This window comes from Neodiprion pinetum, chromosome 4 (genome assembly GCF_021155775.2).
Source record: "Neodiprion pinetum isolate iyNeoPine1 chromosome 4, iyNeoPine1.2, whole genome shotgun sequence".
Taxonomy (NCBI): domain Eukaryota; kingdom Metazoa; phylum Arthropoda; class Insecta; order Hymenoptera; family Diprionidae; genus Neodiprion; species Neodiprion pinetum.
The window spans coordinates 41,022,644-41,043,737 of record NC_060235.2 but is presented as its reverse complement, the minus strand read 5'-3'; the positions used below and the strand labels follow the sequence as shown (position 1 = coordinate 41,043,737).

At 37.4% G+C, this 21,094-nt stretch overlaps 3 protein-coding genes and 1 long non-coding RNA gene across 5 annotated transcripts in view; 1 reads left to right on the top strand and 3 right to left on the bottom strand.

The window, feature by feature from the left end:
* Window positions 1-70: 70 nt before the first annotated feature.
* mRpL47 (mitochondrial ribosomal protein L47) lies at window positions 71-1,683 on the bottom strand. Its single transcript, XM_046620511.2, has 5 exons — window positions 1,512-1,683; window positions 987-1,154; window positions 694-908; window positions 403-562; window positions 71-285 (listed from the first exon to the last, which is right to left on the bottom strand). The coding sequence occupies exons 1-5, from the start codon at window positions 1,676-1,678 to the stop codon at window positions 144-146; spliced, it is 852 nt and encodes a 283-aa protein (XP_046476467.1). The 5' UTR covers window positions 1,679-1,683; the 3' UTR covers window positions 71-143.
* An 896-nt stretch (window positions 1,684-2,579) lies between these two features.
* LOC124217344 (cilia- and flagella-associated protein 69-like) lies at window positions 2,580-6,453 on the bottom strand. The gene is made up of 11 exons (XM_069135416.1): window positions 6,202-6,453; window positions 5,688-6,120; window positions 5,373-5,622; window positions 4,989-5,289; window positions 4,749-4,930; window positions 4,526-4,677; window positions 4,237-4,444; window positions 3,874-4,181; window positions 3,468-3,682; window positions 2,948-3,337; window positions 2,580-2,783 (listed from the first exon to the last, which is right to left on the bottom strand). Exons 1-11 carry the CDS (start codon window positions 6,451-6,453, stop codon window positions 2,580-2,582), a joined length of 2,895 nt encoding a protein of 964 aa, XP_068991517.1.
* Window positions 6,454-7,123: 670 nt separating this feature from the next.
* Window positions 7,124-8,647, bottom strand: LOC124217041 (uncharacterized). Of its 2 annotated transcripts, XR_006882761.2 has the most exons (3): window positions 8,060-8,621; window positions 7,559-7,875; window positions 7,124-7,335 (listed from the first exon to the last, which is right to left on the bottom strand). It is a non-coding gene; the product is annotated as an uncharacterized lncRNA (long non-coding RNA). The 2 variants fall into 2 exon arrangements; XR_006882760.2 differs by lacking the exon at window positions 7,124-7,335 and having other exon boundaries at window positions 7,521-7,875; window positions 8,060-8,647.
* A 126-nt stretch (window positions 8,648-8,773) lies between these two features.
* The window catches only part of l(1)G0289 (lethal (1) G0289), a 28,388-nt gene continuing 16,067 nt past the window's right edge, over window positions 8,774-21,094 (top strand). The window contains exon 1 of the mRNA XM_046622273.2: window positions 8,774-9,301. Coding sequence (XP_046478229.1) covers window positions 9,181-9,301 — 121 coding nt within the window. The 5' untranslated portion in view covers window positions 8,774-9,180. The remainder of the gene's footprint in view (window positions 9,302-21,094) is intronic.

Sequence of the window (21,094 nt, the reverse complement as noted above, 5' to 3'; positions counted from 1 at the left end):
TTATCCTCTGACTTACTACAGGCACATACGTATTCTCTGAGGAAAAAAGGGAGAAACACGTAAAACAGGATTCGCTGGATGACCATTTATTTCCAAACTTTTATTTACAATAATATTGCCAAATTATCTACACCGTTACGCGTTTACTGAGGCACGAAGTGTCCCCGTGCTTTTTTCTGCGATTTAAGGTTCTCGATGTCAACATCAGGATACTGTTGTTTTACAGCCTCTAGATCCAAGTTGGGGAATCGTTTCATGAGATGCATTACATGATTACGGTCGCGGCTGAAATTTGAAATTAATAAATTTGTGATACTAGTAATTAAAATTGGTATTTTGAAAAGTCGATGCATCTTGACAGAATGTTTCTGGATGATGAAATAATCAATGAGGAATACGTACTTTCTAGCCTTGCGTTTTTCATTCCATAACTTTTCTCTGTAAAGTTTACGGAATTTGTGAACTGCATTGCCGCTATACCCAAACTTGTACTTTTGTCTCCATTTGTTGTTCATAAATTTGGGAATGGTGTGTTCACACATACGGTAATAGTACATCATGCCTAGAGAACGATTGTTGTGTGATAATGTTTAGTATTAAAAAAAATAACTTCACTATAGTAATATTAAATGTAAAATGATGAAATGATCTTTTTTCCAGTTACTGCTGCCATTATGAATGAGAAATTTGTACCTAGTTGATTGTGAACTAATTTTCCAGGACGCTCGCCGTCCTCGCCAGTTTCAAGGAGATGGTAAGCTTTATTTCTTTCACGGACAACTGTTTCCAGATTACTCATGCTTTCTTCAACTTTATATTTTCGTTCTGGGTTTGGAAAGATCTCAAGATCTTTCTTGGCAGCATGTTCCATTGTTAAAAGCATGTTGCGTTCTTTCAGTAGAACAAACCTGAAGACGAAAAAAGTATGTAGAATTTCTCAAGTACTTTGAGTAATTTAGTTGGGATTTAGTATGCATAAAACAAACCATAATTTGTGGAGATCCTCATTACTTTTAATTCTTAATTCATCCTTCCTCCAAGCTCGTCCAACTTTTATGTCGAATTCACCCCAATTCTTTGCATCATCAAAGAATTCCATCAGAGCTCTTCGCCTTGGTGTAGTATGAACATATGCGTAACCATAACGAGGTACCCTAAATCAGAATGCAAATTGGTTTGAAAAATGTGTGATGATTACTGAGCAGAAATTTCGCTTGCTAGAAGAATTATGTCTATAGACAATCCTCAAAGAAATTTGCAAATATATCGTAAATAGTGAATACTCATAATAGCGCAGACCAAATTTCCACGTGCGATAAGCTATGAAAAATCCAGGATGATCATGGATTTGAAATATTCGAAACTTATAATATACAAGATTCTTTCTGTTAAATTCAACATCGTGATTTATTGAACCCGATAAAAACGAAAACCACAGCAGAAGAACTGAATTAGGTTATGTATTCTATAACAACGCTACATGAATAACAAAAGACAATTTAAATTCGTACCTCAATTGCGATACCAGTACTGACGTGCATTTAATACTTGGCGATATTGTTAAGTTTGTAAAAAGTTGCGAAACATTGTTTATCGCCCTCGAAATATTCACGACTTTTGCCAGGGATGCCATTTTGGCTCCGTTGGCCGTCCCTCGTGAAAACACAATCACAAACATTACGGAACCTGGACTGCGTTCATACGCGGCTTGCCTATCCTAAGATGCTTTTCTTCCTACGAATTTAACCTGTCATATTATTATTTTTTGAACTTTCATCTGGATGTTGATACAAGACCTAAGGTTCGCTCATTTTATCATTCATACGTTTCAATCCAGACAATTGTCATTGCGGTAATTTGGTTTCCAGATGAGTGAGTTACCGCCTGTTTACAAACAGCCCGCCAGCCTTTTCTGTATGCGTAAAAATGTGCGACACGGCGTAAATGAAAAAAGTGGCGGTGAAGAGCCGAGAAAATAAAGTATGTGCTTACCACTGAATGCAACTGCATGCATCGTTCCGATATCGAACAAAATAGTAATCTTAGGTAATGAAGAAAGTAGTTCAACATCCTTGTTTGTAAACCTTTATGGAAAAATTGAAAACTAGAATTAATATTTTTTTTATATTTAGTGAAGATATGTTGGATGCAGGATTTAATTGAATAAAATTAAATCTCATTCACGTGAAGTGGATTTGTACTTAATCAGGGGAAATTTCAGGACGTAAAGTTCTGGATCGATAAACATTGAAAGAAATGAAACCCTTTTATGCTCCAATCAGGATGTATCGAATAAAAAATAAACAGTCTCCTTTTTCTCATGTCCACGCGATTATTTCAACTACAAATGTTTGCTGCGCCCACGCTGACAATATGCGCGACCCACTTTTTATCGCATTAATTTTTGTCGACTACATGCATCTGGAATACTTGAAAATACACGCTGTTAGCTGTACTATGTTGTGCAACCCAGTTTGCTCGGGAGCTCCACGGTTTGGCGTGATATAAATTGAAACTGAGCTGTGGAAACTGGCCAATATCCGTCAGACATGATCGCAGTGGGTTATTCAATACAGTCTTCAGTGCGGCTGCCGTTCGTGATGAAAGCATGGTAGGCCAGACATGAAGCATGCACGACACGAAAGCCCGTCGGAAGCTTCGGCGACGATCGACGGGGTTGTACAACCGGATATCGAAGGCGACACGGGCATCAGTTTATATTTATCGGGCTCGGCGTTAGCAAGGGCTTCACTTTGTATAGTGTGCTGGTGATTCATTATGGCCTGTGGAATTTAATGAATCCATTATTGTAACGAGGCGATTTGCAGTCGACGCAATATGCGAATTACATACATAAAACAACTGCACATTTGGTGCCGAATTTAGCCGATACGATCACATCGGAATAACTCGGATACTGAGGTTGAATATCTGAGGGGATATTCACCGTGACATTTGTTTTGCCGAGAAACGTTCTGTGGCAGGATTGGGGATCCGCGTCCACCGGAAAATGAAGCGCACGTTCGACTTCCGCTCTCTGGCGATTTTTGCTGCGATACATGAACCTCGGGTCGGTAGTTCTGGATATGAAATCGATCTGGTGCAGGGCGTCCAGTGTCGGCGCAAGCTTCGAATCTATGATTTCTTTGTACGTCGCCTTTTCTTTCCGAAGTTCAGCCTCTTTTGCCACCTTTAAGATAGCATCTTGACTCTCCTTGATAGACAGAGCTTGCCTTTGTTGCCTCTGGAGCATCAGAAATATCATCTCACCGTCTGTGCGGATCGGCAGCAGACCGATCCTGTGAATGTCTCTGTGAACTTCTACCCATACCTCTCCCTGTTTCATCCGAAAGTAGTGATCTATTAACAGCATCGTAATCTATACGGATATTCAGGCAAAAGATAAAACGGTCATCGTTAATTAAAATTGTAGAAGTCACGATGGATATTTATGGCTCGAAAATCACCTGATCCTCTATGGGTATTTCTTGTAAAAAAATTCTGTAATGATTCTGTGCTATCTCGTATCTCTCCGTATCACGTTCGAGAATTTTACGAATCGCGTATATTTTCGGTCGACAGGATCCCATCATGTCTTCTAACGCTGGACTCGTTGTTTTGGGACACTTTCGATGAAACGTGGCGAACCACTGATTTATACCCATTAATGGCAACTCAAGATCTGTTGAAAGAAAGAAAATTTTTCACAATTGTAATAATCATTCTGTGTCACTGTCTTTTCTTGGTTGAAAAATTTGTTACTTTTCTATTAGTTTTTATCAGATGGAAGTTTAACAAAGCATGATACTTCATGGAAAGTTAATAAAGTTTTTTCTTGAGTCACATTTCGAACTGTTTCATAATAAAAATAACCATCAATGCAGCCATCTTCAGTCCTCTTAGCCCTGATCTTAATTTCTTCTTCCCTCCATATTTTAGCTAGCAACGACATGAGTCCCAGTTCTTTGTTATGACCTCGCCAAGTGCAGAATTGTGTCTCATAGCCTCCCTCGTCACACATGTCGCAGAGAGCACCCAAGAAAACGACTCGAACGGGAAAAACCGTTGCATCTATGATGTCAAGCATGAGGTAAACCGCACCTCGTTCAACGAACATCCTCAAGTTCGGCGAACACCAGACTATGCATTCCCAGACGAACATACCTACCGTGATTGCAAGTCTGCACTTGAACATTAATGTCCGTTTTGCTTTACTAATTTGTTTTTGTTCTTTACCTGCTGTCTGGCTCAAAGTGCAGCTCGGTTTTGTCGTAAAAGCATCTATGCAGCAGTCTCAGTACCATTTTAATCCCTTGTTCACCGTACATCATTTGATAACGCTTATTGTTCTTGATCAAAGCCTCCAGAATCATCATCGCGTGAGTTAATATACGTTGATGTTCAGAGTTGATGACGTTCACGGACAGAACAAAGTGGATAACTTCTAATAAGCGTACAAAACATGTTACCATCAGTTGTCGTAGCGCGACTATCTCTATTGCGCTAATTTTACGGACATACTAACTCAAAACTGTTCCAACCGCACCCTGATCTTGAAAATCTTTGCGAATAATTTCTTTCTCACTCATGATGATGGCATTCAACGTTTTCATGCAGTTTAAAATTAGCTGAGAATCGCATCGCTTTAACATACTCCATTCGAGGATCATCAGTATCCTGAAAACGTTAAATTTTCTCACCAAATTTACCTAATTTTTTATCACTGCTTCGAAAGTATCTGCTAGTACCTATTAGTTCCTCTGTATTTAATGAACTTCTCAGGTATCAGTGGAAGAAGGACTGCAAGAGCGTATAAAGCGTACTTGTGTAAGTCCCAGAACTGCATTTCATTTAGCGATTTATTCATTTCTTTGGCGTCTGGATTGATTAAGCTCAAAATACTCGCCATAAGTCTTCTCTGTTTCATGATCTGCAGCAAGGTAAAAAGTTATCGTACCTACAGAATCACAGTCCATAATTTTTCTCACCTCCACACTAGCTCCTATTTTACTCAGATAACACATGATCAATATCAGTATTTTTTTGAACCGAAAATCTTCGTTGGAATTACCGAACCTCACGCCACTCGCCCACGTGTTTTCGGTCCCGAATTCAGTCGCTACAGCGAGGATCACGAGGTCTTCGGCCAGTCCGGATTGGACAAATTTCCAATCCGGAAGAGTGGCAAGGATTGCTAGCATTATAGCTGCCAAGTCATTTCTCAACGTGACGCTGCTCCGATTCCGACCAGCACAGCGAACTTCTCGTTTAAACGCATGACGAAGACTCCTTCGTAAAGTTCAGAAAAGCTTTGTCAACAGATTCTTATAACAGAGTGAACAACGCTGGGTTAGTTTGGCGAAAGAAATTACCACATTGCGGATTGGGACGGCGGTTTTACCAGGATATTTATATCTTTTGACAACGTTTCCGGCAACATTATAGACTCCAAGAGCGTCCATATGATGTTTGATATCAGTAACACTAACTCCGACTGACAATCCGCCCCTAATTCGTTTTCTGGGATTTCTGGTGCCGGTTTGTGCTTTGGTCTGGTAGCATGATTGCGATCAAGATGGATCAAAATGTGCTCAAAAACTCCAGCCTCCATCATTCTGTAGCCTGAACCGGAGCACGAAAATTCGAGTAATTGATCTAGCCATGTGTAGAAAATCCGTTAAACCTACAGCATTTATGCGAGATGGAAGCAACCAGCAAGGTGGTTTCCAACATCCTGGGATGAATTTCGTCAGTTGCGATTTCAAGCAACGCCGTGATGGTAACGGGTAAAATAGATCCTTCGACTGCGCGATGACAGTGGTCCAACTTGACGGCGGCTATGTGGCCCACTTTTTTCCTGTCAAGCAGTCGGTGAATCGCTCGATGAACCATCAGAATCTCGGGAACCGTTGGTAGGATCACCAGGAGATAAGCGAACAAGGTGAAATAGTGCTCAAGTATTTCCACGCAGAAAAGTCCATCCGATGATTTCTTCAACAGCGGAGGCATTCCACATAGATCCAGCATCTCGTCCAGGTATTTTTGGTACTCTGCAACATGTCGTGCTTGCAGTGCCAAGAACTCGAGAATGCACATTATGTCGTCTAGATCCTTCAGGTACTGAACCGATCGGTTAAGGAAATCGAGTGAAGTCCACCAGTGATTTGGGAAATCCCGTTTTATATACGAAACGAAGGATACGAATGCCTGATTGTTGTTGAGATTGACAAAGTCGTCCAAGTGCTGGCAAATTCTGAACGTGTTCACACTGGTCACCGGATCGGAGACGAGTTCCGCGAGCTTTTTTATCGTGCTGCTCAAGTCTTTTTTGCGACATTTCATACCCACGCCTTCCAAAGGCTTCAGTTTACTCTTAGTGAGATCTGGACAGCGACAGAGTTTCGACAAATCACATGGACTTTGATACCAGTTGTTTGAATCTTTACTCGTCATGATTAACGCTTTTAGTTTGGAAATTCTAATATCTTCTTTACCGCTTCATAGCAGCACATTAATGTCAAAGTTTATCAGTGCTCTTCATTTTTTGACGAATTACGCATTCTCTTGTTCGATTAATCGACTCGAACGGGAATGCAGGGCGCTGTAGCCGATAAGTTTCAACGTATTGCTCTGATGTGATAATTTCGACGCACTTGATACTAGACACTTGTCATGCTTGTCTTTACATCTTTTGTACATACTGTATATTTGTAACGCGTTAAGTTGCCGCTGAGTCAGAAAAAGATCAGTACCTTAAATCGGGCATCGCCAAGGCTAACGAGTTGTTACTCTTTCCCTAATTTTAGCGTACGTTCCAGGGTAATAAAAACATGATACCGAGAAGTCACGAAGAAAAGATCAAAGTAACATAAAAGTAGAATCGCTGATTAAATATTCACACTTCTTCTGACCACAGGCAACCAGTATCGCAGCGGATGGGACACCGTGTATGGTCAGACTACGCTCTTGTAAAGGATGGCACATAATTGACTCACAGTTGCAGTACATTACACCTTTAGCAGTGACGTACCCGATCCCGGTTAAGCCCCGACACTAGAAAGGATTAACTTAGTAAGGAAAGAGTTGTGAAAAGATTATAGAAAATACACAATCATTGGTTTGTAACGTATGTAATTTATTGAAGGTGAATGCTCCAAGAATACATTCTTTCATTCATTCTGAATTCCGATTGGTGATATACTTCGGTATAAAGACACGATCCTCAGTCACCGAAGGGTTGAGAAGGCCCGGAACTTGCCGCTCTTTGCACTATGGCCATCTGAGGAGGGTAAGTGCAGAGATACAGGCGGCTGGTCTCTCCGGGATTCGATTCGACTGCAACCATGTTGAATTTTGATGCTAAATTATGAAGATATGTGCAAAATCAAGCGGTCTTACACCCCGACATTTAGCTTAGCGTCAATTCCGTACAAACTGTGCGGTCGTATCGAAGATTGGAGAAAAAACAAACTAAACCACAACCCCGCAGGCGAAAGAGAAAAGGGCATTGAAGAGAATGATTCACGATTGTTTTGGCAGTTAATAATTCAAATCGCACTTCTACAAAGTATATCCCCAGCGTCATAATATATCTCCCCAGGATGGCCGAATAGACTAGAGCCCGTAACAGCAACAACTCGCGCTCGTTACAGTTCATTTAAGTCTGTCATGGCGATGAAATACACATGTGGGAGGTTGGTAAGTAGTCAGTCGATCCGGTCACAGCATTCGCCTGCAGGATCGGTTCTGGCCACGGTCTCACATACAAGTCTTGCAACTCTGGTGGTGGGGGTGACTCACTTCTTGAGTCCGCTTTCAATAATTCTTAGATTGGCCGCAAGGGTCGCTGTAACCTAGTAGGGTCACTCGTGTCACCTGTGAGCGACAGAAATAGAAAAAATGTCTCTCTGTTGGCCAAAGCGCGCTACAGCCTAACCCCAATCAACCACATTGATTACTTTACTGATATCCGAAATTGCAAATATCAGATATTAATACTATAAAAACGAATACAATGATATGAAAAAAATGCAATATTAAAGAGAATGGACAACCTCACCATTTAGCGGTTTGCGACAACGGCCAAAAATAACGAAATTTGAGGTTATGTAACTCAGGCTTACTAGATAGTAACGACGCAGTGCCGAAACCGTAAACAACAAATTGATTCAATGGCCCGTATTCATAGTCAGTTCTTAAATTTAAGCACGGTCTTCAGACTCTGAAGTCCTATCTCAAGTCATGGTAAACGAGGACTTAAGACCGTGCTTAAATTTAAGAACTGACTATGAATACGGGCCAATATCTGAGTCACTCCTAGCCTACCCCCACCACCAGAGTTGCAAGACCTGTATGTAAGACCGTGGTTCTGGGACTCGTTTGCCGAACGGGTTGTAGAGAGACGCTGGCGGTAGTCGATGGAAAAGGAACACTGGAAGCGAAACGGAGTCCAGTAAAAAGGCAGAGAGAAAGGGGAAACTCGAAACTCGGAGTTCCGCCCGCCAAATAAACTCCGATCTTCCGTTGTTCGTTCGGGCAAGGACTATGCGGTTATCTAGAGTGGCGTTTCTATTGTTTCGGGTGATCAACGGCCCGCCACAAAGCCTGTCGGTATTTATTCCGTGCGATGGCTCTTTCTTTGGAAAAATCCCACTCGAATGCACCGAACCTCACCGAATTGTCATCCGTCATATGCGCCAATAAAAGACGAACGTTTTTCTTTCCGGTCCGCGGTCGAGTCGCGCGAGCGCCGATCGCCGGGGTCTGAAGAGGGTCGCGGAGCAAAGACGACGGTGTTGCCTTCGGTTCACTTCAGTTGTACCGAGTGAGCCGACATGCTGTGTTCGAACTCGGTCGCCGTACCGGTTTGAGGGAGGGCCTACGCACCAGTTGTGTTGTATACGTCTCGGGTGTCGGTCGGATAGCACGATACTCGCGTCCCGAGGTCTTTAAAACGGCGCTAGCTAAAAAATCACCGAAGATCCGTAAAACGGCAGCCGGTGATTCGTTACGTACTTACCGAGTCTGAAATTCGTTCGTGAAAACGTTTCGTCCTTACGCCGAGAAGAGAGTCGAAGGGCGATTGTGAGCTGGTTTAAAACGAAGAAATAGCCGGACAGAGCTGAGTTGTTCTTTTCTTTGTAATATTATAAACAGGAACTGCAAATCCGAGGCAGAAATATGGCGCGTGAATCACGGTGGTTGTTTTCTTCTTCGTGCTGTTATGTGCGCTATTCATTCGTCATACTCGTTGCTGCATCCCTTGGATTTTCTCTCGTCGTTTCAGCGGCTGACACGTCAGGTGAGACACATTTTACATATGTATATATGCATGATGATACGTCACGGGAATTTAATCTCGTTACAAAATCCCATCGCGCATTCGCTGTGATCATCGCATCTTTATAAACACGTCATAGACAATGAAACCCGTGCGAAACTCGTGATCGCCTGTTGAATGCATACAGATTTGAGAACCACTGTCCACTTGGTATTCGCACGTTGATTAATAATAATTTATGTAAAATAATGCCATTCCGCTTACGGTTAAGTTTCCTCGATTCGAAATATGGACTCTTTCAAGATCTTGGGGATAATTAACGATGATACGTTCAAATTCCGAAAATTTCACACTTCTGCAACATCTTTGTCTAAATTAATCGGAAATCGGTCGAACGATTAAGAAACACTTTTGATAAACTCATGTTAATTACAAGCCGAGTGACGCACATGCAAATACTTGATTAATCTTTTCCTCCATGAGCTACCGGATACACTAAAAGTAGCGTGAAATTTTCGCTTCGTATTTTTCCTCCTCTACTCTTTATCCGCGCGTTTACCGTAAACTCATCCGTTATATCACACCGCCTCTGCATAAGTTTAGAAACATTCATTATTCGGCGGTATATTCAACCCAGAACTAAAAATAATACCTCTCAACTTTATTTACGTCTCATTCCGAGCTCCGTCAATGTTCACAAACTTATCTCATTGCCGTCGGATCACACAGATATTATACATATTTAAGCAATTCACCGACGGTACTTGGTGAATGTATTTTCCTTGCCTTTTTTTTCCCTCTTTTTTTTTCCCTCTCTCGCCAAGAAGATACAATTATGGCGTTCTTAACACGTGTGTATAACAACAAGAAAGTTTTCTCTCACACGTTGTTGACCTTCTTTGTTGTTGCGTGTCATTGAATTTTTTTTCTTTCACCTATCTTTTCGACACGTTCACTTGACATTATACACCTATGCCGTGTCTGTGTTCTTTGTCCTATCGGTTTGTTTATTTTTTTTATATCCACGAAAGAATAGACAAAAAATATGAATCTTCATTTTGACTAATCATTATTTACTTAGATATCCCAGATTGAATATCGTATATATATGTATTGTTTCAAAATACGTGCAAACGATGATGAATCGTGACAACCGAAGGAGGTGACGAAACGCGTTTTGCGTCTGCATCCACGTAACATAATCATAATATTAAGTACATACGTTTGCATTTTAAATGTAGAACAAAAAATTGTTTCAAATTACCAATTCGTTGTTCGTATTTCATTACCGTATACAGCTAGAAACTCGTAAGTCGTCAACGTTTCTTTACAGAGTATGTATGTAAAATAATTATCATAGGCACGTGAAAGTATCTACATTGTCACTTCTAGGTACACGTACATGTAAATTTATAAATATACATTCGTTTCATCGATATAAGCCATGTATAACCTGCCCCTATGCATGTAAACGACGTTGAAGATCTGTCGTATTCCTGTACAATATCATTACAACAACGATAAGCGGTAGAGGAGACGACGACAATCGTGTTCTACCTCGTGTTCAGAAAGCGTTACATTTACGTCCGGTGCCAAAGTATAAATATGTGTGTATATATGTATACATATTTATATTGTAATTTCAATCCCTGCTTTAAACTTCACATCATCAATAATTAGGTCGTACGTTGTAACCTCGTTTGTTTATAGGAATGATGATGGTTTATATATATTGTGTGTATATATATATTATATATATTATATATAATATAAAAATTTTGTGCCATGCAAATGAGTTATTAAGATGATATTAATTATTATTTAATATCGTCTTAATAACTCATTTGCATGGCACAAAATTTTTTACGAAGGACGGCAATAGACCGATAAAACATTACTAAATTCGACGCAAATATTTGAATACATATAAGCGATGTACGCAGAAGAAGTAGATGAAGAATAAGAATAACAATCAAGTGAATTTATGATTAAACTGTCGAGGCGAAAGTTAATTAATTAACGAACAATTCGACTTTGTATCATTCGCGGATTGTGACAGCGTCTTTATAATAATCTTCGATTAATTGCTCTGTAATCATCTCGTTTCAACTTCTTTTGTTACTTATGTTCGAAGTAGCGAGAAGGTCAATTCGAGAGAATTATTATACCAATTATAATGAGTAACACGTTACCAAGAGAACCATTTGCGTATACATGAATATATAGATTATAATATAATCTCAAACGCAGCGATTCGGGTACCTTTGAAATTTGCCTTGGCTCTTTTTTTAAGTCTCGACCTATAATGCATGCATTATAATGTTATTATCACAGTCCGAGACGGGTTTATTAAAGCCGAACTGCAGTCGTCGCTTCTCCTGCCTTCTCCCAATATCGAAGATTATAAACTCGCACTTTCTTTATTTATCATCTCGTTCTCCTTCCGTCGAAGCCTTGAACAGTTGGAAATTTCGTCTCCTCGCTATGCGTGCATAAACGAAGACCCGTTTCATGTTTCATACGTGTGACTTGCATACTTTTGTGCATGAGCCATTCCATCAAATCTTGTACGCAAATCCGGCCTCCAAATTTTGTGATGTTTTTTTTTTTTTTTTTTTTTTTTTTTTTTTTTTTTTTTTTTTTTTTTTTTTTTTTTAATATTCTTTTCATGATTGTCATTTTTAGCGCGGGATTCGAAAAGTGAAACTTAAAATGTCAATTCCGCCATGTTTCCCATCGTTTTTTGAAAATCGGTTTCTTTTTTTTTTTTTGAAAATTGAGGAAATTTTCCGATGAAAATTATGTCGGAAAGATTTTCCACTCGTTTACCCACAAATCACAGTGTGTAATATCGGTGAAAAATAATGAAAGATAAGCCCTCAAATTTTATCTGAACCGAAACTGTGATTTGGACGTAAACAAGCGGAAAATTTTCAGACATGATTTTCGTCGGAAATTACCTCAATTTTAAGAAAAGCAATTACGATTTTCAAAGAAAACGATGTGGAACATGGCAGAGCTTACATTATACCTTTAACTTTTTGAATTCCGTATTAAAAATGACATGTAATAAAAAAAAGTGCTCATTATTTTCGTAAAATTGAGAAAATTTTCGATCAAAAGCCGTGTTTTCATTTCTATTTTAAGGCATGTTTCCAATCATTTAATTAGATTGGAAAATTTCTAAGCAAAATCTAATAATTACGGTAACCCCTATTAATTGAAGTCAGAGATCTTTCATACTCGAAAAATCTCTTTGTTAACACCTAAATAACGTAAAGAACTCGAAAGAGAAAACATAAAAAATTTGGTGGCCGGATTTGCGAACAGGATTTGGTTGTGGAATGTCGCACGTAATAAATCGGAAGCTGGCGCAGCAGCTTTTCGGCGGTGTTTGTTATAACATAATTGTTTGAAAAACATTTCACAAACAACAATAATAATCATCTATAAATTACATTGAACGTAAAAATGTAAGGAAAATTTTATTCATATATCGTATATTGTATCTCACTATTTACGCACGGCGACAAATGATATTTAATTTATTGTAACTGTGATCGTAGTTTCCGTAGCGTATCGTTATTCATCAGCTATCGTAGCCAACAATCGGAGCATAAATTATACCGTATATCCTACTCGTAGTTTAAATTTCATATATAATCGTGCGGTGCTTCCAAGATGATGAAGAAATTGTGTTTTAAAAACACAACACTTGCGAAACGTCTTTGTTATCGAAAATTAAATTAAAGTTTTAATACCGCAAGCACTGATTTCGTCTTATATATATATATATATATATATATATATATACTTACGGGCTTATCAATCGAAATATTTCGGTCAGCGACCCGATATAAATAAAAAATATATACTCCCCTTTGTTTCTTGAGTTCAGAAAATTGGGCAAAAGTAATTTGAAAGAATCTGACGGTGTGATTAATAAATATTTTCTCTTGTAGTTTTCCTCTCCCTCTCTCTCTCCCTCAACGATGACTAATCATTCACTTATATCTTCACAATTCGATGATTATTCAGAACTATTATTATTATTAATAATAATAACAACAACAGCCTAATTCGTGTCACGAATTTTTTCGCCTCTGCAGTTATCATCTGCATCTCATCATAGCCATTTTGTTCTGCAGTCGAAATATGCTCGGAGGTTCGCTCCTCTCCGATGTTCTCTAAATAGACGCGAGAGACTCGTAGACTCGTTCGTCTCGACAGACAAAAAACAAAAAAAAAAAAAAAAACAAGAAAACAAGAAAAACGAGAACTCGGCAGCATCAGCAGCAAGGCTCGCGGTTATAGAACGTTTCGATGTATGATTTTTCCCCCGTCCCTCGATCCCTGCATCATCCTCCAGCGTAACGCATCTTCATGCCGTCGTCGGCACGCGACATTTATTATTTACCATAATATTTTTCGTAAAGATTTTGAGAAAAAAAATTTTCAATCCCATTGACCGACGGAACTTTCACCCGAAAATTAGATCGCGATAAATGTTATTCGCTTGCTTGGTTTTATCGTATGTACAGGTAAAAAGAAAGGGAAAGGCAAGGAAAAGTGTGTCTAATTGATCTGATCAACAGATACGGTTTACTTTTTACATAAATGTTTTATCAGCCGATTGTGCGAAGCGAAAGAAATGAAAGCAAAGAGTTGCGAAAAGAAATGGGAAGAAAAAAAAATAATCTGCGATACATGTATAATGCAAAATATGTAATAAATTTCAGAAAAAGAGGGGATAAGAAACACGTTAGTGGAATAAATTGGTCGCAAACCTGATAAAAAAATTTAAAAAAAAATCGTGCTCGTTGACGTTTCAATCTTTGAATCTTGAATTTTGAAATGTGTATATATATAATATATATATATATATCTGTAAGACAGTAATTGGCACGAAGCAATTTAATCATCGTCGAAAGAACAAGAGAAAAAAATATCTTCTCTCTTATTCTTTTTCGATGTGTGTAGAGAGACGCGTTCGTGCGGTTTGCTCACGTAAACTCGTATTATCGTGAGCATTAAATTCAATCCGGCACTCTATACTGCAACACACGACGCAGAGTTAATTAAGCGGATTAGATTCGTCGTCGAGTATCGTCTTGAGTTCTGTAATCTGTTACAGGTATCATGCATGCACAATGAGATATATTATAGGTATATATTATGATGCCGGTATGTTTACACGTATACGAAAATATAGACGAAGTTGAAAAATATCAGGAGAGAACTATTTTTTTTTTTTTGTGGGTAACAATATTCTGTAAAAAAAAAAACAAACAAACAAAAACAAAAGGTCTCCAGATATTTTATACAATTTTGCATATTTTGAGAATTATCGCGACTCAACATATATATATATCTTCACGCGAAATCTGAAAAACGAAAACTCGAAAGCAACATCTTTAAATTTAATCCGATCTAGCTGAAATTTGTAGATTTTTTTCATTATCAATCCTAAACAACATTAATTACGAGGAATTCGCATTGAAAAAAATAATTTTGTTTTTGTCGAATCACTCTGATATACGTATACGTTAACATCTCGCTAACCATACGCACACGAATCGTATAATATGCCTGTATACCCGTGTATACCGTATACGATACTTCTATTATACCCTATATTCTACGTAACAGCAACAGGCAGGCAAGTATTTTCAACGGGGAAAATACGCGCGTGCGCGGGTCAATAACTTTTATTTTTCATACCTGTGTCGTCTCGTCGTAGCCGTTTCCGCTTCTTCGCTTCGGCTGTGCACAAACGTCTAATGTCACGTATAATGTGTGTTTTATACCCCTTCCGGGCAGGATATGCTCCCTACACCGCAATCATGTAAACGTAACTAATTCATAAACACGAATCGATCGGTTGTTTTTTTTTTTCTTTTTTATTATTATATTTTTTTTTTTTAAATTCCCCCTCCCCCCAAATATTTCGTCGCGCTGATCGAAGCATGAAATTATATACATATCAAAAATTATATGTAAGAAATTTACATTATTTTATATGTGTATTGAAATACGTTTAAGTTGTTGTTAGGTACGTTTAATAATCGCGAGTATTGCAAATATTACAAATATATATATATATATAATAACGTGATGGCGGATGCGACGAGTCTCTGCAGTAATGGCGGATGTAACGGGCCAGTAAACCTCCTCATCCTCATCCTCATCCTCCTCCTCCACCTCCACCTTCTCATTGCAAGTTTAGTTTAGTGCACTCCGCGCTCTCTGCACTCTCTTATCTCTTCCCTCCTCCCTCCTGTATTACGTTTATACTAATACATATGCATGTATAGGACTAATCCACTTATCTGTCGGTGTATATATGTCACGGTATATGACGTAAAAGCGGTCGTTTGTCGTTAGTCATGTAATCATAATCGGTGCTTTTTACAAACTTTATTGTCACATCTCAAGTATTTATACTCATGTGTGTATATACAATATTATATATATATACACAATATATATATATACATATATATATACTTCTCGCAAAAATTAAGGGAACAACAAAATTTTCGCAATTTTTTGGTGATTTTCAACAGGCTGTATTTCAGTGAAAAATGGTCGTGCAAGAAATGAAAAAACAAAGCTTTTGAAGCTTGAAGACTCTAGTTTTTGAATTTTTTGGTTAAAAATTTTTCGAAGCACTATTAGCCATGCAATCCTTGGATAAAGCACGAAGAAAAAATTTTCAAAATTTTTTACGTTTTTTCTTTCGCTCTACGGGCATGGAAAAATTTTTCCGAGCTAAACCAATGCATAGGTCGCATAGCCTGTTTATTCAGCTTCAAGATGCTTTTTTTTAAACCTCGATACGACCATTTTTCTTCGAGATATCGAATTTTGAATGCCAAAGGATCCTTTTTCACTCAACTGCTGATATCTCTGGAACTACTGGTCGCACAGCGAGCCGAAGGGCAGTTTCTTTTTCTGCAGAAAATTTCCTACAAAAATCTGTCAAGGTTAATGTCAAAAAAAATTTTTTTCCACCTGTAGCGTTAACGTGAAAAAAGAGCAAAAAAATGCCATTTTGCCTTTTTTTGGATAATTGACTGTATCTTCGTCAATATTGGGGGGAAAGCTTAGGTTAGAAGAAAATTTTACAGCCTAATGTACCCCAAAGGTCCCCCCAAATCGGTAGATCGATCGGTTCAGCGGTTTTCCTGGACCGATTGATTGAAATTTTGAAAAAATTAAGGGAACAAGGTTTTTGGTTCTTAAAGAATTTTTGGATAATCGACTGTATCTTCGTCAATATTGGGGGGAAAGCTTAGGTGAGAAGAAAATTTTGCAGCCTAATGTACCCCAAAGGTCCCCCTAAATCGGTAGATTGATCGGTTCAGCGGTTTTCCTGGACCGATTGATTGAAATTTTAAAAAAATCAAGGGAATAAGGTTTTTGTTTCTTAAGGAACCTTGTTCTCTTAATTTTGTCAAAATTTCAATCAATCGGTCCAGGAAAACCGCTGAACCGATCGATCTACCAATTTGGGGGGACCTTTGGGGTACATTAGGCTGTAAAATTTTCTTCTAACCTAAGCTTTCCCCCCAATATTGACGAAGATACAGTCAATTATCCAAAAAAAGGCAAAATGGCATTTTTTTGCTCTTTTTTCACGTTAACGCTACAGGTGGAAAAAAATTTTTTTTGACATCAACCTTGACAGATTTTTGTAGGAAATTTTCTGCAGAAAAAGAAACTGCCCTTCGGTTCGCTGTGCGACCAGTAGTTCTAGAGATATCAGCAGTTGAGTGAAAAAGGATCCTTTGGCATTCAAAATTCGATATCTCGAAGAAAAATGGTCGTATCGAGGTTTAAAAAAAAGCATCTTGAAGCTGAATAAACAGGCTATGCGACCTATGCATTGGTTTAGCTCGGAAAAATTTTTCCATGCCCGTAGAGCGAAAGAAAAAACGTAAAAAATTTTGAAAATTTTTTCTTCGTGCTTTATCCAAGGATTGCATGGCTAATAGTGCTTCGAAAAATTTTTAACCAAAAAATTCAAAAACTAGAGTCTTCAAGCTTCAAAAGCTTTTTTTCTTATTTTTTGTACGACCATTTTTCACTGAAATACAGCCTGTTGAAAATCACCAAAAAATTTCGAAAATTTCGTCGTTCCCTTAATTTTTGCGAGAAGTGTATATACACACACAATATATTTGTATATATGTATATTGAATTACGTCACGTGTCGTATCAAATTAATTAAATTTTTATTCAACACAATTTTTATTTTTTTTTTATTTTTTTTCAATATTTTAACGGAAATAAAAAATTACCGTCGTGGAATCAACAGAATAATGGTATTATTATTACAGTAATAATTGATTGTTGTTTTTTTTTCCCTCTTGTCACTATTCTTGAAACTCCGTAAATCGGAATTATTTGTGGGAGAGATAAATTGACGTTTCACAGTTTGGTTTCGCCGAATGATTATTGTATCTATACATGTATTTGGTGTATATATATATAGATGTATATATATATATAAAATACACTTTACATAGGTATAATATACTGTTATATTTAAACGGAGACGTTGCGCCTGCCTGCCTGCCTGTCACGAGGTATAATAATGACTTGAACCACCCACCAACAATTCAATTCGTTCGTTGAAGGCTGCTGTATAATAATATGGAGTAATTTTTTTTTTTACCGACGTAGGTATAGCAGCGCCGTGACTAATTAACAATTATCCCACAACCGCAGACTTTCGTTCTTCGTTCTTATTCACGCTGACGTATACTGTGTTAATAAAAGTCTCGTTTGTGCAGTTGCGGTAAATTTGATTATTATTATTGTTGTTGTGGTTGTTATTGTTATTATTATTATTATATATATATATATATATATATTTTTTTTTTTTTATTTGAAAGTTTTTGTTTTCCCCATCAATAATTTTGCTACGATTAAAATACATTTGTTGCGATAAATTCTTTTTGGTCTTTATTATATACGGATAGGTTCTAGTTTGTCTCGTTATTTTAATTTTCTTCTCCTTTGTTGCGAAATGTAGAGATATAGAAAAAACACTTGCATGATTCCATTAACTCACTTTTCGTCTTATTTTCGTATCTACGCTACCGTACTTTGGAAGTTTGCGTTCCAAGCCATCTGTTAATCACCAACCTTCTTTGTCTAACGAATATTATGATTATTATTGTTATTATTGATATTGTTATTATCATTATTATGAGTATCTTCTATGCGCATCTTGTCGTCAAACTGTTAGGTTTATTACATATACATACATATGTATACATATACACACACACACACACACACATACATTATACATGTCTTCCTAGGCAACTCTGAAAATTTGTTATTCTTATCTTATCACGTGAGAGCAAGCATACGGCTCGTCGGTAATTTCTCCATTTCTGTTTTGAATTATGTAAATATACGTTTGTAAACCTCTCTATCTTGTGTCAAGGTTGTGAGGAGATCTTTATTTATTTTATTTTATTTTTTTTTTTTTTTTGCAAATCATCTACAATTTCAGTAACTATATTTAGATATTTGAACAACGAATTTTACTGCTGTAATCATAAACCTTCCAGGCCCTGTTATTAAATCGACGAAGTTTCGACGTTGAATAAACATTGCGATACTGGTCGACGAATCATTATCATACAATTTGTATTTTGCATCATTAAACCATACGTAATACCTTATTCAGAAGGAATTTTAAAAATTTTTTTTCTTCAACTGTTACTGAGAAATTCCGAGCTACGTTTGTCCTGAGTTGAGAATTTTAATTATAGACTATTGAAAGCGGTTGAAGTTCGTTCAAATAGACAATGAGGCTGACGTTAGTAACGTTAACGTAACGAAACATCGGGGAAAAAAATTAATTATTATTACGCAATTTTAAAATGCTTTTGAAGGAACTGGATTTTCAAAATAAGATTATATCTCGTTTATCATGGTTTAGTAAATTTCGGACATTGCTAAATGTACGAAGTAACGATTTTTCCTAAACATGCATCGTTACAGTAACGTTACTAACTTCATTCTCATTATAGACGTGTATGTTTATAAATTATATAATATCTATTATAATAATGATACAAGACGAGGGTAATCAATAAACATTTATACTTACATACTTATAAGGTAAGTGTACCAGTTATGGACATATTTATACCCAATTATTGAACCTTTTATTTTACAAAATTATAAATTGACGGCACCAATTGTGAATTTCTCCATGACTAAAACCAATTGCTAAAGGATTAAACGCTACAAATTTATTTTCTGGTAATCCTTGAACTAAGGTTCAATCAGATTTAATCAAAAAAGATCAATAATTAATTATACGGTGATACCACACCCACAGCTGTAAAATTCTGATCCCACGTGATTCACGTAATGGTGAATAAACTTGAATGAATAGATTCCGTTTGCATCAAAGTTGGGAAATGAGAGAGAGAGAAAAAGGGTTTAAAAAAACAACCTTTCTAGTATGTGGTAGAAACTATTTTGGAGTAAATTTGAATAACACGAGTTGACATGTCAATGTGAGAAAGGTTTTTTGTTTTTTTTTTTTTATTTTTTTTCAAAGTAGAACCTTGAAAATTATCCAACTCTGATTTTTCTGACCCGGTTTCAATGCCTTGTAATAAGTAACGTGACGGATGTAGGCATATCGTTGCTAGCATCTGTGATACCGGAAGTATAGCAGAGGACTGGTTATTGTTCCGGGTACATGACGGAGTGCGATGCGTGCCCGCATATTGTAACTCGACGGGCTGAAGCAGACGACGAAAACGGACGTGAAACCCGAAAGCCTTAAAACACCGAAAACCCCGTGCAGCAAAGGCTCGTAACCATAAGAAACCCCAGAAGTTTAAATACACGGTCATTAGATACGGTTTGTCTCTTGTTAATATTCCGTTTAGTCACCGCACGGAAGCTCCGTCGGTAAAACAGTCGTCTCGAATTACATACCACCCGCGCTTAACTACCTAATACTTTCTTATATCTGAAACTAATTGTACACTTATGAATTGTTAACAGGAAATTTGTAATCTTTGATGGAGCAAGAGAAAGAGAGAAATAAAAGTATCTACGGACATGATGTGCAACGATGCAATTTCAGGAGAAATCATTATTTTCTATTTTGAAATTAAACTGTCCAAATTTCATTGTTCATAATAAAGCAATAGATACTAATTACTCTGAAACATTTTCTCCTATTTTCAACTCTCTCAGTCATTCAAAAATGACAAAATATTTATATATTACATCTTTCAGTGTTTCGTTTGTTTATACGTCAAAGTTATCAATTTCAAGGCCATAATTTTTCCGTTCAACACTATTGGTATACTCTGCAATATTACGTTATACGCACCTTATATGTTGCAAGAGCTGCCCCCGCCTTCTTGTAACATATATAACGTATGTATACGCTGAACCATTTTATCTGTGGCTATAAATTCGTTAACTACCGCGCATTTTCAAGTTTCCCTTACATACTCATATACAAAAGGCTTGCTCAAGGCTTTGCACTGGTGCAGGTGACGTGGGTGGTTCAGCTTCCTCGAAGATGTATACATCCAACATTTTCGATGCCCGTAACCTGTGTAAACCGACCTATTCCGACACGGACGTCGGTTCACTCGCCGGACATTTCCCATTTATTATTCATCATTTTATATATAACTTGGTAGTACGTTATAATTTTTATTATGACTTGACGGTCATTTTAACATTTTTTTTCTATATCAGAATCAGCTGCTTGAGTTCGGAATTTTTCATACCGGAAACGTGTTGTGTATACTAAAT

Bases quoted from the DNA above. Each gene is read 5' to 3' on its own strand.
- mRpL47 (XM_046620511.2), bottom strand. From the start codon at position 1,678: ATGTTTGTGATTGTGTTTTCACGAGGGACGGCCAACGGAGCCAAAATG. The intron at 563-693 runs GTACAAATTTCT...ATCGTTCTCTAG, and splicing joins ATTAGTTCACAATCAACTAG to GCATGATGTACTATTACCGT. The intron at 286-402 runs GTACGTATTCCT...TTCAAATTTCAG, and splicing joins GAAAAACGCAAGGCTAGAAA to CCGCGACCGTAATCATGTAA.
- LOC124217344 (XM_069135416.1), bottom strand. From the start codon at position 6,453: ATGACGAGTAAAGATTCAAACAACTGGTATCAAAGTCCATGTGATTTG. The intron at 5,290-5,372 runs GTAATTTCTTTC...AACTTTACGAAG, and splicing joins CCGTCCCAATCCGCAATGTG to GAGTCTTCGTCATGCGTTTA. The intron at 2,784-2,947 runs GTGAATATCCCC...TAAATTCCACAG, and splicing joins TCGGCAAAACAAATGTCACG to GCCATAATGAATCACCAGCA.